This window comes from Prosopis cineraria, unplaced genomic scaffold (genome assembly GCF_029017545.1).
Source record: "Prosopis cineraria cultivar Desert tree isolate PC_DT_omini unplaced genomic scaffold, ASM2901754v1 PC1033, whole genome shotgun sequence".
In the NCBI taxonomy this organism is placed as follows: Eukaryota; Viridiplantae; Streptophyta; class Magnoliopsida; order Fabales; family Fabaceae; genus Prosopis; species Prosopis cineraria.
In genome coordinates, this window is record NW_026556358.1 from 23,024 (window position 1) to 37,569 (window position 14,546).

General features: G+C 31.6%; 1 protein-coding gene across 3 annotated transcripts; it reads left to right on the plus strand.

The window, feature by feature from the left end:
• The first annotated feature begins 4,650 nt into the window (after window positions 1–4,650).
• On the plus strand, window positions 4,651–10,401 carry LOC129299101 (DNA-directed RNA polymerase I subunit rpa49-like). Of its 3 annotated transcripts, none has more exons than XM_054937545.1 (5): window positions 4,651–4,785; window positions 7,458–7,898; window positions 8,001–8,150; window positions 9,082–9,393; window positions 9,792–10,401. In XM_054937545.1, exons 2-5 carry the CDS (start codon window positions 7,461–7,463, stop codon window positions 10,206–10,208), a joined length of 1,317 nt encoding a protein of 438 aa, XP_054793520.1. In that variant the 5' UTR covers window positions 4,651–4,785; window positions 7,458–7,460; the 3' UTR covers window positions 10,209–10,401. The 3 variants fall into 3 exon arrangements, with proteins under 3 accessions (XP_054793520.1, XP_054793518.1, XP_054793519.1); XM_054937543.1 differs by having other exon boundaries at window positions 4,665–4,822; XM_054937544.1 differs by having other exon boundaries at window positions 4,671–4,827.
• The last annotated feature ends 4,145 nt before the right edge of the window (window positions 10,402–14,546 follow it).

Consider the following 14,546-nt stretch of genomic DNA (forward strand, 5'->3'; position numbering starts at 1 on the left):
CTATATCAAACGAGACTTAAGGTTTTTAAATTTTCAATCCTACCTCGCCTTTATCTTTTAATAAGTTAAGTACTTACTGTAAAAGAACAAGCATTCGAGGTAGCTTGACTTCAATCAAGTATTGTTTGAATTTTATTAAACTTATTCAAACTACCTCAAAATGTGTCATTTAAAGAAAGTTACGTAATTTTTTAAGCTCATTCTTAACATCTTTTAGATTTATTCGAGATGATCATCGGTTTTGGCATGGCTCTAATTATGGTTAACAAATTCGTGCATTATAGCATTTGTTTTTATCCGTTTGAAAAAATAGGTTTTTTGTGGAATTACATTTTATTCATCTGACACTAAGATAATGTAAGAGGGAAATCATTAAAACTTGATGAGATAAAATAGTGATGTCTAATGTACTCCGGCTACAAATGGCATATATGCTGTAAATTTTGAGACAATCATTTATGGCTGGCTTCTAGGAAATAATGATGAGAGCACCACATGGGCTAAAATTATTTAGGAAAAATTAACACTATAATTATATGATGTACTTTTTATTTCATGGCATGTGTTGTCTTTTTTAAGAAAAAATCATTTTCTTGGCAGATCTTTTAAAAACAAGGGAGTATCTACTCTCTCTTTTTCCGTTCAAGTTTTGGTTTATATGAATGGAAAGCCTCCATGTATTTCTTTACTTTGGGTGTATATGGGTGCATTAGGATCAAGATATGTTTCCAAACTTAAAAAATACTAAATAGAGGTACTTATAAATCACACATAAACAAAGTTCTCAAATTGATAATGAAATTTGATCTAACAATTTTGTGAGTTACTGAGTTATAGGCCCATTTGTTTACTAACAGGTCAACTTTTATTGGTTGTGCTTGTTGGAGTTGGCTTTCCTCCTTTGCAATTGAGGAAACATTGTATGTTTGGACCGTTAAATTGAATTTAATGACTTCAATTTAATAATTTATAAAAGTACTAAATTAGTTTAAATAGTTCAAATTTGCAATAAAAAAGTATTAGAAAAAAAATATAGTGAAGAGAAACTCACCCTATATCTGTTTACTTTCTCTTGTGGTGTAATAGACGAACTAAGTAATCTAATAAATGTGCTTAGCTCGACCTTAGGCCCCCCCCTTTTTTTTACCTATTTCATAATACAAACATGGTTTTGTACGTTCCAAGTGTGCCACAGCCTTATTTTGGACCCCATTTCATACTTCTTCATCTCACAATCACACACTCACTTGGGCTTCGATGGCTAGGCATTAAGTTTTCTGTAAGATTTTTAGAACCATACTAGTCAATTCGACCAATTTAACTAAAAACCAGCCAGGTAATCAATCAAAAAGTAATGCATAACTAAAAAAGAAGAGAACCGCATGAACCAACATGAATTGGGTGAATCAACAATCTAGAAGGTTCCCTTTTATTTTTTGTTCTCCTCCTTGATTTCACAATACGACAATGTTTTGTTATTTTTTTAATTTTTCATTTTTCTTGCATAATTGAAGAAGAAAAAGGGTAAACTTTCAGTGCACATTTAGTTTTTTGTTAGTGAAAAATTAGTTTATTAGAAGATATTTGACAAAAGTCAATTTATCAAAAATCAATTGCTGTAACGAAATTTGTATTTGGATATATTTTTTACAAGCTAATTTGATAAAATAAAAGTGGTTTGGATTATATAGTGAAATGTGTTTTTAAGTATACAATTACTAGAAAGGACATTAATTTATGATATTTTATAATTTTGTTATACAAATGTAATGTGTTAAAAATGTTATAAAATTTTTAAATAACATTAAATTTAATATGCTAAACAACAAGAATAAAAAAATATAAATTTTGATATATTAAAAAAGTTATACAATCAATAGTTCAACATATATCAATATTTAAATAGAATATATTATTGTTAAGTTGTGTTTAAATATTGAAAGAATTGAATTTTTAATGAACTAGTAGTGTTATTATTTAAATGATTATTATATATTTAATGAATTAACAATATTTTTTTTAAATAAAATAATAATAAATTGAAATTGAGGTAGCTTGGTCAAAATCACTTTTCAAAAGCTCTATCCTCTCATATTTACCAAATTTACTTTTAATCCTAAATCTTAGATAGGCTAGCAAATTAAGAGCTCATTTGAGTTAACAACTTCCCACATTTTAAAAGTACTTTCTTATTTTTGAAAAGCGACAAGTTATTTGGTTATTTTTTGATAATGAAAAATAACTTTTTATATGTACATTCAAAGACTTTGAATGTGGATTTGGCAACATTAAATCTAGGAGTTTTTGCAAAAAGACCCTGAAAAAACATTGACACTGACTTCTTCATTGACCGTGCTACCTTTCTGTGCAAACCTTAGGTTTAATGCACTGATTTTTATTTCATACCAATTGTGAATATTTTTCCAGTGCAGTTAGCCTCACAAAATTAAAATACAGCCTCCCTAATTTTATTCTCCAATATTCGTGCTATTCAAAATCTATCTCTAGATCTGGTGTTTTTTTTTTAATATTAGATTATATAATATAGATCAAATAATTAATCATGTTAAATGTTAATATTAATATGTGTTGAACTATTTATCATATAATTTTTTCCAACGCATCAAGTTTTATATTTTTTTTATTCTTATTATATTTGTATAACAAAAATAACAAATCATCACAAATTACTATCTTTTTTTAGTAATTGTATAATCAAAAAAAACATTTCAGTGTATATAATTTAAATAATTTTTGATTTAACAGATTGACTTAAAAAATATATATATCGAAATATAAATTTTATTATAATAACTAATTTAATAAACTTTTGACAAACAACCAACGAAAACCATAGACACACTCAATCATTTTGTCAATCAAATGCAAAAAAATCGAACCCTAAACCTAAGCCTCTTGCTACTAAAGCTATCTCAAGTCGTTTCATCTCCTTTGATAGTCTTCATCGTGAATCTTCTTCAATCTTCCTCATCACGCTTGTGCTAGTCTAGATGCCCTGCTCCTCTTCTACAATTTCATGCTCTGTTACTCGTTGCAAGGAAGTTCATCTTTCTCTTTATCAGTGTTGCAACTCCATCTTCCTCATCGCCCTCTGTCTCGTTTGCTTTGATCGATTAATAGGTCAGAGCTCTCTTTGACCTTCGATCCTTCATAATCATACTTGTAGTTCCTGATTTGATAAAGCCTTCAATCCTTCAATTGCTAAATGCATTGTTGACTTTTATTCAATAAATTTTGCATTTTTTATTAAGCTTAGTTGTTAATGATTTGATTAGTTTCTTAGGCACTTGTTATCTTGTATTGTATGGGTATGGATGATCCTTCTAGTACTCCTGCTCTCAGCCCCAATAATTCTGATCGTGTTGCCAGCACTTCTTCTCCTTCCAATCCAAATAGTGCCCATGCCAATGGCAGATTTAGAATATTAAATTAGTGTGGGCAATTTTCTTGGTGAGGTTCTTTTTGAAAAAGTTAATAATATATAAATTTGTAAATATGAACCATACTGATAAAGTGTAATGACATCATATAATTTATATAATTGATCTCATCTAGTGGGATAATGCTTGTTGTTGCTATTAAAATTTAGTTTTATTATTTATGTAAAAATATAATTTTTTAAATGTTACAAGTGACATTCTTAATGGGTAGCAAATAATCTTTCGAATTTATAACAATTGGTATTTCATTTTATTTTTTATATTAAATTTAATTTGGTTTGATTTAATTTAATATAAATTTAATTTAATCTAAAATTAATTTAATATAATTTAATAAATACCAATATAAAATATAAAATTTTTGACATTTTTTATTTTTTTATAATTATTACGTTTGTATATTTATAAAAGATAAATTTTTTTAATCAAAATTTATATTTTGTTATTAGTAAATGTTTAATTTATCTATGTATGATATAAAAATTTGTAAACTAATAATTATTTTATCATTTCATAATTTTTATATATTTTTAATCATTATCTTCACTATTCATGTATATTTGCGTTAATATAACGTAAGACTATGTATTAATATATAATTTTTATTAACTTTATTTTTTAATCAATTTCATTTATCTCCTATAATTCTATTCAATATGGTGTAAGATTAAGATTCTTTTTAATTATTTAAAAAAATTGAAAAAAATGAGAATGAAAAAAATAAAAATATATTGTTATGATATGTAGCTAATATAAATAATAAAGAAGAATAAGATAATACAATAACTGGAGAGAAAATAATAAAAAAAATTCTCATTCACTTATGTATATATACTTTGTATATGATCTCTATTTATAAACTTTCAACCATTCAAGTACCATCCTAATATTATAAAGTTATAAAGAAATATATAATGGTGTATTATATAATTTTTAAAGGGTACAACTTATATTAACAACAAGAAATTTCTTTCATGCTATTCATTAAGATATTAAAGATAAAGAAATTTTAAGAGTTATGAGTTATAAGATCTATCACATAAAATTTATAATTATAATAAATATATTTAATATAAAAGAGTTAGGTATAAATTTATAAAAATAAATTTCATTATTTAGAGTAATTAATTTTGCTATTTCAATAATTAATTTTCGGCCCATACCCAATTCTTCCTAAAATTAATTAGAAGCCCCGATAAAACCCTTGCTCGTGAGAAGCGGATCCAGTTCTCTTTCAGTCGACGAACAAGCATCACATACTCCGTCGGACGCCGTCCACAGTTGTCAGCGCTGCGTGGTTGTTCTCGGGCAAGCAGTGAAGAAGGTTCGAACCCTCGGGCTTTTTCTACTCCCGAAGTCCGGTGAGGTTGTTTTGTTTAATCTGGTGTTTTGAATATATATTTGAATTTTTCCCCGCGTCATCTGTTCCCGCTGTTCTTGCTTTGTTTTAAACTTTTCATTTTAATTTGGCTTGGAATCTGGTCGTGTAATCGTTGAATATTGACACCTTTAGATTCGGGAATATTTACCTATTGAGTTTATTTTTTTGAGCTAGTTTTTGCTTGAATGGTGTGTAATTGGCTGTTATACTTCTTCCCTTTTCATTTTGTTCACCAGCGACGTGTATGATTTGGATATTGTTGTTGTTTTTTTTTTCTTTCGCAATGTTGGATTTGTTGTGTTTTGTCATTCTGTTTATTAATCTTTTTATATTATCATCAAATTTGGAAATTCTCAAGGTACTTGTGATGTATGATCTTGTAAATGACTTGGCTCGAGTTGTGGCAAAGTATCCGGAACAACAATTAAAAGGACAATGCATAAACTATGCATATTTCAAAGATTTCAGTGGGGACAGATGTCCCCCCTGAGTTTAGTATAGGTCCGCCTATGGCCTCTGCTTCTACTCCAACTTCTTGTTCTACTCCACTGACTGCCGTTGGTTCTAACCAAAATAGTGTTGCCTCTATCCTTCAAGTATCACCTACACCAACTCTTCAGGGGAAGAGTGATCCTGCATTGGAGCATTTTGCATTTGAAAAAGAGGGAAAAACTTGTGTGTATACCTGCCTTCATTGCTCATCATTGTTTAGAGGAGGTGGGATAAATAGGATGAAGCAATACCTTGCAGGTGTTTTGGGGAATATAACTTCTTGCAAGAAGGTTCCACATGATGTTGGCCATATATGATGGTACAATCCATGAAATAAGTGTCATGGGCAAATAAGAGTAAGCTTGATGATCCAGACACGTCTTAAGAGCATGTTGATAACTTAGAAGCAGAATGTGAAGTAATTGCTCTAAGTCAAGAACAGGTTGAGCTACTAGTTTATGGTTCAAAGGTCGGACTGTTGTAATTGAATTAGTATATTTTAAATTTAAATATTATATACTAAAAATTATAGTTAAATTGACAAACTCAAGGAAACTTGTTGCTAATAAAGTAATAACTCCCACATACTTTAAACTTCAAAGTCATACAAACACAAATTCAATCACATAATCCAAGTACAGTCTAACATTGTCACGCTAATAGTCTAATACAAACAACAAAGTAAACATCCCCACTCAAAGTCATACACGCACAGCACAACATTTTCATACAGTCTAGTAGTCCACATTCAACTAAAAAATTGCAACATTTAGTTGTCATACAGATCTTTTAAATTAAATTCTCCATGTTGAAGATCAGAAACATCTCCTTCAACTCTCATACCATTCAGTGAATCCAAAATAAAAGACACATCTTCAACAGCACGTAAACATATATTTGAGGAAAAAAATAATTAGCAACAATATATAAATAATGAATGAATAAATTATAAATCAAACGACACTTTAGTGTAAAAAGAAGAGGAGAAAAAGGTTACATTGGAAGCCAATTTGGCTCAAGGATGAAATTTTTATCTCATCAGGGTGCATTTACTTGAAGTGTGTAATTCATGTTGATCACAAGTTACTTGTGGGTTTTACTGCACTTTATATTTTGTTTATTATTCTTATGTAATTCAATTGGGTGACAGAATAATTTAGTCCTCAAGTTTTAAAACCTCATTGGAATTGTGATTCATAACAGTCATATTGTGATTTTGAGAACCTTGTTCCAAGTATTTGACATATGTTGATGCTGATATAATACTAAAATGTTTCTCTAAAGATAGTGATTTATATGCCCAAAATAATACTAAATATTTGCCACTTGCTCCTGCGATGATCCATGCAAGACACAGAGTTCCGGTAAAGGTTAAGGAATCTTTCTATTAAACTTAATTTCAGATTTGTGGTGGATGATGTTTCGTTCTGTTTCAGATTTCTTTCTATAAGTCCTTTGCCCAATAATTCTTTGATGTTTGGTTCTTTTCTTCTTTATATTTGTTTCATTCCATCCTTTTGTGTACTTTGAGGAGATTGATCACAGGCCATATGGACTTGGAGGCTTTAATTACAGGCTTTTTGTTGCCTTGTTGGACACTTGGACTTATAAGCTATGTTATGTTGTTTTTAATGGATTATGGATGTTGCTTTGTGTTCGACTATCGATATTGTGTCAAGACTTATGGTAGTATTATTCATATTTCAAGCTAGAGGCTTTTACTTTATGCTGTGGATTTAAGGAGTATGGATGATGATATGTGAAATTATGGAATTATGGAATGATGATATGTGAATCTGGAGTGTAGTTTTTATATTTATTGTGAAATTATTGAATACATGTGCTTCTTAAAATGCTGTTTATCAGGTTTGGTTTATTGAAGTTTTCTTCACATATGGGCATGACAGGGCACCACCACTTGGGCAGGGTGGCCCGATGTTGCCCAGCCTGAAATGTTTGGGCATCCCGTGGGCAGGGCTGAGCAACAGGTTGCAAAAATGCAACCTGTTCATCCTTCAGGCTGGGCATTCGGCAAGGGCCCTGCCCACGTGCAGCCCTACCTTACATGATATATGTGTCTAAAAGCCTGAAACATCTTGTGTCCTGTTCCCCCCCCTTCACAGTCAATGGACTCAGATGCTGAAGACACAAAATCTCAAGTTGAAAACGCAGAGCATCCAAAGGGGTTAGAGCCACTAGCAAAGAAGGCAAAGAAAAAGCAGAAAAAGGAGCGCCTGCCAGTGCAGGCGAAGGTGCAAATCCTCCATGATCACCCAGATAAAATCCCTCCCATTGTTGGGTATTTTCCTTCTGGGTTCGATCCTCAGAAGGCTTTAGACAATGATTCTGAATCTGGGCTGGGTTCTCCAAATATTAAGGTTTATCGAAATAAGAAAATGCCCAAAAGGTTGCAGCTTGTGGTCAGCCCTAATGGGTCATCAGTGGATTTTGTTGGCACAAATTATTCTGGTGAGGCTACAGCTGGACAGAAGTGCATGTATGCACTTGGGGTTTTTGATAAAGAAACCCATGCCCTGAAGGTTGTGCCCATTGCTGCCAACAAGGTAATTGTAAAATTGCATGCTTCCCCCTTTTTTAAGTAATAATGTTCCAGCTAAGTGGTAGTTTTAGGAAGTAAACGTATAACTTGGGTACTGCTTGTTCAGATATTCAGATTGGATCCTAGAGTGAGAGGCTTAGAATATTCTGATAAAGAAACTGAAAGCTCAACTGCGGTAGAGCTGACAGCAAAGGAGAGGGCAGACAGAGCTAGATATACTACCATTTTATGGGGATCAAAGTCGTCAATAAAAATGGTACGCTCTCACTTGTTGATACAAGTTAATCATTTGGTTTCTTTTGAAATGACGTTCAAGAGGATTAGAGGACAATGAGAATGACATGGAACAACTTGGTCATTCCCATTCCCATGTTTGTTTCTATTTGTTTTATTTTTTATTAAATGTGGCACATGGAATCGTTGTAGCATGCAAATCATACTATATCTAAATAAACATCAATAACGGTGGAGAATAAAAAGGGTAATTCAATTTTAGTTGCGGGGAGTAGCCTTTCGCCCTTTCCTGCTTTGGGATCGAATGGTGACATGCCTGTGCTGAATTAAGCATCAGAATGGAATAAGCATTTTTTTCTCCTTGTGTACCAATCTTTTGAAAGCCTAATCCTATGGAATGAAAGTACGAATGGAATTATCAGCCTTGTTTGTCATACGTGCAATTGTATGTGTGTTTATGAGGCCCAGATTTGCCATTGTGTTGTGTTAGTTTATAAAGTAGCACTTATGTGGTGGCTGTGAACCTAGAAGAAGAGCTACTTTATAAAGCCTTATGGTTAACTGAATATCAATTGATTCTGCTTGTAAAAAATGCTATTGTATTATTATGTGTTTTTTAGTTATTTACTACACCTTGTACAAGATATTAGAAATGTGTATACAAAAAAAAAAAAAGAAAGAAAGAAAGAAGGAAAAGAAAAAAAGATATTAGCAATGTTATGTGAATGAATAACGAGATGCCTATGCTTGTTGGAACTCTAAAGTGCTGCTATTAAGCCCATTGATATCCATGAAGCTGCTGTTTCTGGTGAAGATTATTTCTTGTCACAAATAAAATAAGTTTGTGGCATGAGACGTTACTCATTACTCCATTGAAGAAAATAAGAACGAGCTCAACATATTATATCTCTTTAGCACTACGTAAACTGTTTACAACTTGCATTTTGCTGCAGGCTAAAAAGATACATGCTCTCAGACAAGAAGGCGATCCTTTATCTCAAAAGGAGTTGGATGTGAAATTGAAAAATATTGTTGTAAACAAGGAAGCTCTTGAAAGTACTGAGGCTCATGTTTCCCGGAATATTCCCCCATATGATGCTTCTGCCACTGCACCCGAGCAGGCATATCCTTTGGAAAAGATTATACCTAACGTAGAGTGGGATTATCTCGAAGATATTTATTATCTTTTGCAACAGAATGAAGCAGACTTCAAAGGTTACCCAACATTTATCTGCAACAGGATAGATGAATTAAAGAAGATTCAGGTAATTTACAACCAAATCCTAATTCCGCCCCCATATAAACTTGTGTATCAGCTGCTTCTTGGCCACTTGTTTGGATCAGTAGTTGTTTTGCTCTCCTAGTTAATATTGTCCAATATTGAAAGGTGGAAAATGTTGGGTATCTTCTATATATAGTATAAAAATTTATGTCTAATACAAATTCATTATTCATGAACAGTGTGACTCATTTTCAGATTTCATGTGACATGTAGGACCCTCAGATCTTGTGGAGGTCACACCCCACAACATTTTTGAGAAATGCCAAACTCTTCAATTCTTTGAACTCTAGTTTTAAATCAATGTTCTGAAAGTTCTTTCTGGTTTTGTCCCTTTTTCAGCTGATATCTGATCTGATGTCTCTGTGTGTGTGTTTTTAATAGGACGAGTCAGAGAAGAGGAAGGTCTGTCGCATATTTTCATACATCAATCATCTCATAAAGTTCAAAGAACAGCAAGCTGTTAATTGTTCTGCATCTACTAGGGCCCACAAAATCCCAAGCATCGTGCATCACAAGTTTTCATCAATGTTTACAGTTCCTGAATCAAAATGGCTACCTTCAGAGAAGATTAATCTTCTCATCAGTTATGTCTTGGTGCTCACTCTATTCTCTGATCAGTTTCGAACAAACTACACAGATATAGCAAAGGACCTGAAGATGAGCTCGGTACCTGTTAGACAACGTTATGAGAACCTGGGTTGCAAGATTATTCGTGAGAATAAATTATTTTATGCCACCCTTCCCGTCCCTCTTCAATTTCCTGAGTTGAGGCAGAGGTATAAGCGGAAGAGAACATAGATAGATCAATCCCCAAGTCCTTGTTTCTGCCATTTATAATAGCTATGTTGGCTTTTTGTTTATCATGGTGCAGTGATTATGCCCATTTTTGTTACCTAACTCTTCCGAGGATTCTCATGGTGTTTTTGGTTGAAGTGTTTTTGAATGGATTTTATGAACCTTTTTTTTTATAAAGCAAATTTATAGTGACAAATATTGTTATTAATGTAAGTAAAGTAGTATGTATAGAATTACCCCAAAAAAAGGAAAAAGTAGTACGTGGAGAAGGTAAAGGACGTGGCAGCAGTAGCTATGGTTAATTCCTACGTCTGCTGTGCTAGTGGATTGCTGTTAGTGAGAGAACTATACTACCTTCAAAACAGGTGCGCATTTCATGATCACAAAATTTCATTAAGGGAAAATGGCGATGGAGGATAGTCAGAAAAAATTTATATTAATTAAGGATTAATTGTTGTTAAAATTTAAATGAAAAAAAAAGATTTGAATAAATTATTGTTACTTTTAAATAAGTTGTTAAAATTTAAATGAATATTTATTAATAAAAAATTAATTTAAATTAATAAGTATCTATTTAAGTTTTGACATAATTTTTAATTGATATAAATTTCCTTGAGAGTCTTTGATTGATATTTTCCCTTTCATTAAGTGCATTTAATATTTTTTTTTTATATTCAATATTTGTCTTTCGGTCTTTCCACTGAAAAAAATGTCTTAAAAAATTAGAAAATTATGCGATATATGGGCGTTGTGAAGACATATTCACTTCGAGAAGTGCTCATGAAATGTAAAAGACATCAAGTCATCGTAATCAAACATGTTCACCACAATTAGTCCCAGATTTCCGTCTCCGACTTTTTTTTTTTTTTTTTGGTGAACTGTCTTTGTAAGTTAAATTGAGAAGAGAAAGAGAGAGAGAAGGAATTTGGAACCTAACATGGACGTGGCCATAGGAGTGAATATCGATCGGTTCGATTTGGTTCGATCTCAAAATATGCAGAATCGATTAATCGAACAATACTGAAAATGAAAATCGAATCAAACCGAACAAATAAATCAAACCGAACAAGGATCGAACCAAAATTTGATAATTCGGTTCAGTCGGTTAATTCGGTTTTTTAGTTTATATTGGGCTACTTGAAATTGAGTTCATTTTTTTAAATATTAAAAAAAATAACACTACAAAATTGAGCTTTTTTTCTATTCATTTTTTTTAATATGAGCCCATTTTAATTACACTCATATGACATAAAGCCCAAATATTATAAAGCCCATTTTAACATGTGCTTGCTGACAGAATTTTTAATCCAGCCAAGTGCCATATAATATTGATAGGGAGAAGACGATAACTTCAAATATTAAAATTAAACAGCCACAGTACCATATAATCCAGTTATAGAAACCAATAAGTCTTCAAAATATTAAAATTAAACCATTACAATAATCAAATATCCAGATTAGTAAAACAAAATAAAATGAGCAGCCTTTGTAAATGGAGTACCATAGCACTAGCATCTTGCAACCTACATTATACAAGTAAAAATCATATAAAGAAGCCAAGAAATCCTGCCCATTAGCTTAAAGTCTGAAATCAAGAAGTTACCAATATCAAGTAGAGATATGAGCATTCAAAATTGCAATGATTTGCCTAATGTGGAGACAAAATCATAAGCAAAATCTAGATTCAATATGCTTATAACTTGTTAAAGGAATAAGATTATAGTTCTTACAATTCATTCATTTTGGTGTCATATTAACGAGCATCAAACTGTGATCCCTCAGGTGCTGTTTGCTGCCATGATTGGAAGATGCAAAGAATTATTATACCTAGCGCTAGCATAAAAAATAAACGTCAACATAGAGGAATACAGTTGACGAAACAAAAAAAAATATTCATATCATCATGAAAAGAACCATTGCATGACAACAAAGCTTACATAACTACCAAATAATAAACATAATAGTATTCCAAAGTGAATCATGGGTCATGGCTTCTGACAAGTAAATATGAAACAATAAGGGATGTAGCAAAATATGTGTAGAACTTTCATATAAGAGAGATGTCAATCACACAACATATTTCACACAAATAACTTCAGTTTTAAGTAATCTACCGCCTAAAGCCTAAATACAGAAACGGTTACCAGTATGGTTAACTAAAAAAAATATAGATTTGCTTAAACTATTTAGCAAGAAGCAGATAAAGTTGAATGAATTGTTAAAAATTTATAGAAGTTTGCTTTAATCCAGTCACAGTGCCATATAATATTGATAGAAAGAAGAAGATAACTTTAAATATTAAATTAAACAGCCACAGTGCCTCAAAATCATTAAATTTAAAATTAAAAAGCTAACATATAAATAATTACCTCAAGTCATTAAGAACAAAGGCTCATAGTACATCCACATCATCGCTTCTATAGCAATTTTTTGGAGATCTAAACATAATAAAGTATTTAGAATAATATCATTTAATCAATAACTCAACATTAAATTTAAAAACAATATAACACATAATAAATCACTTCTCTAATCTTTTATGCATCATCTATCTTCTCTTTTACTAGAACCGAAAGTGAGTGGCGAAGCCAATCTTGACCACAAACAAGAATTGCATAACTTTAGGACTTAAAAAGCTCCTAAATGAATCTAGCACACGTCTTCCAGTACTGAAAGTAGACTCAGAAGCAACAGTAGAAATTGGGATAGCCAAAACATCCCGTGCCAATTGAGAGAGAATGGGGAATCTAGGCTCATTCAACTTTCACCAACTTAAAATATTAAAATCATCCTTATTCATCTCAATTTCTTTGTAGCCAAATACTTGTCAACTTCTGTCCTACCTAGTTCTCCCACCAAGCCTTTCACTCATGAATTTTTCTTTTCATATTCAAGAATTTTTTTAACTTTCACAGCTGGGTCATCTCTTCATTAGATTCGAAGCAATTAAATGATTGCTCTCTTTTCAACCTTGCTTTGAAGGAGGAGACATGCTCTTTGTATTCATTAGACAAAGAAATGAGCAAATCATTCAATTGCCCTCCAACTTGCTTTCCAACCTCACTAGAATACGTCTTATCAAGTGAATATTGCACCCACTCAAGCTTATACAGAGGATCAAGATAGCAGGCAGCCACAAACATCAATTTATTGATTTTTAAAGGATCTCCCAATACTTATCAAATTTTTCTTTCATTTATAAAGCCAGTGAAGAAAACTCTAAATCATCACATTTTCTCCCTCATCCAAAAGGCAAAATAACATATAAATTCTCATGAAAAAATTTCATTGGATGTGACAAGTGAAGAACTAAAAACAATGCAAAGTCAAATCATAGAAGGACTTAAAAACATTGTCACTTTCTTACATTTGCCCAATCTTCAACATTCGGTACTCTCCCTCCCCACTTCAAGATCAATCCTAAAATAAGAGTTCTTATCCTCAAACCTTCTAAAGGCAGCCTCGAACTTTTAAGCTGTTTCCAATATCAAATAGGTGGAGTTCCACTAGTAGAGACATCAAAGACAACCATTGCTTACTTGAATTTTTCTCATCTTTACAACTCTCTTTGAATTTTTTCATCCTAAGTGGAGATTGCCTCACAAAATGAACACCCCCTTACTTTCTTTACAGAAGTTCTTATTCTTTTAACCCATCAACCACAATCAAATTAACAATGTGAGCAACAACATCTCATATGTTAAAAACCAACAGCTCATAACAAAATAGCCCTAATTATTAATTTTTTTCTCTCAAGTAAGACACAACAATATCATTAGTAGAGGCATTATCTCAGTAATAAAATACTTTCAATTTCAAGTCCCCATTCAAGCAAATATTTCTCTATTTCCATTCCAATATCCCTTCCCTTATAACGAGATATTGGAACAAAATTTAAAATCCTTTTAACCAAATCCAAAATCAGCAATCAGCATCAATGAAATGGGGCTGTAATACACATATAGTTAATTCTTTGAATTAAGTCCAAGTGTTAGTAGTAAGGCAAATTATTTGTTTACTATTGATTAAATAATCCTTGAATTTGATTTTTTTTCATCAATATAAAGTTGAAAACAATCACGAGCAACAGTCCATCTAAAAGGAATCTAAATTTGGTTGAGCATGAGACATAGACCTCTTAAATCCTATCCCTCAACAAATTTAAATGGCAATTCATCAGTCACAATCATAGTAGCCAAACTTTTCCTAATAGTATCTTGATCAAATTTTCAAGTAGCAAGAACAATAGCATCATCTTTTATACCAAAATTTAAATGTGTTTGCCTAGGCTCTTCTAGTTCAGGTCGTTTCTTGCATATTGTCATATGGTTCTTTAGTGCA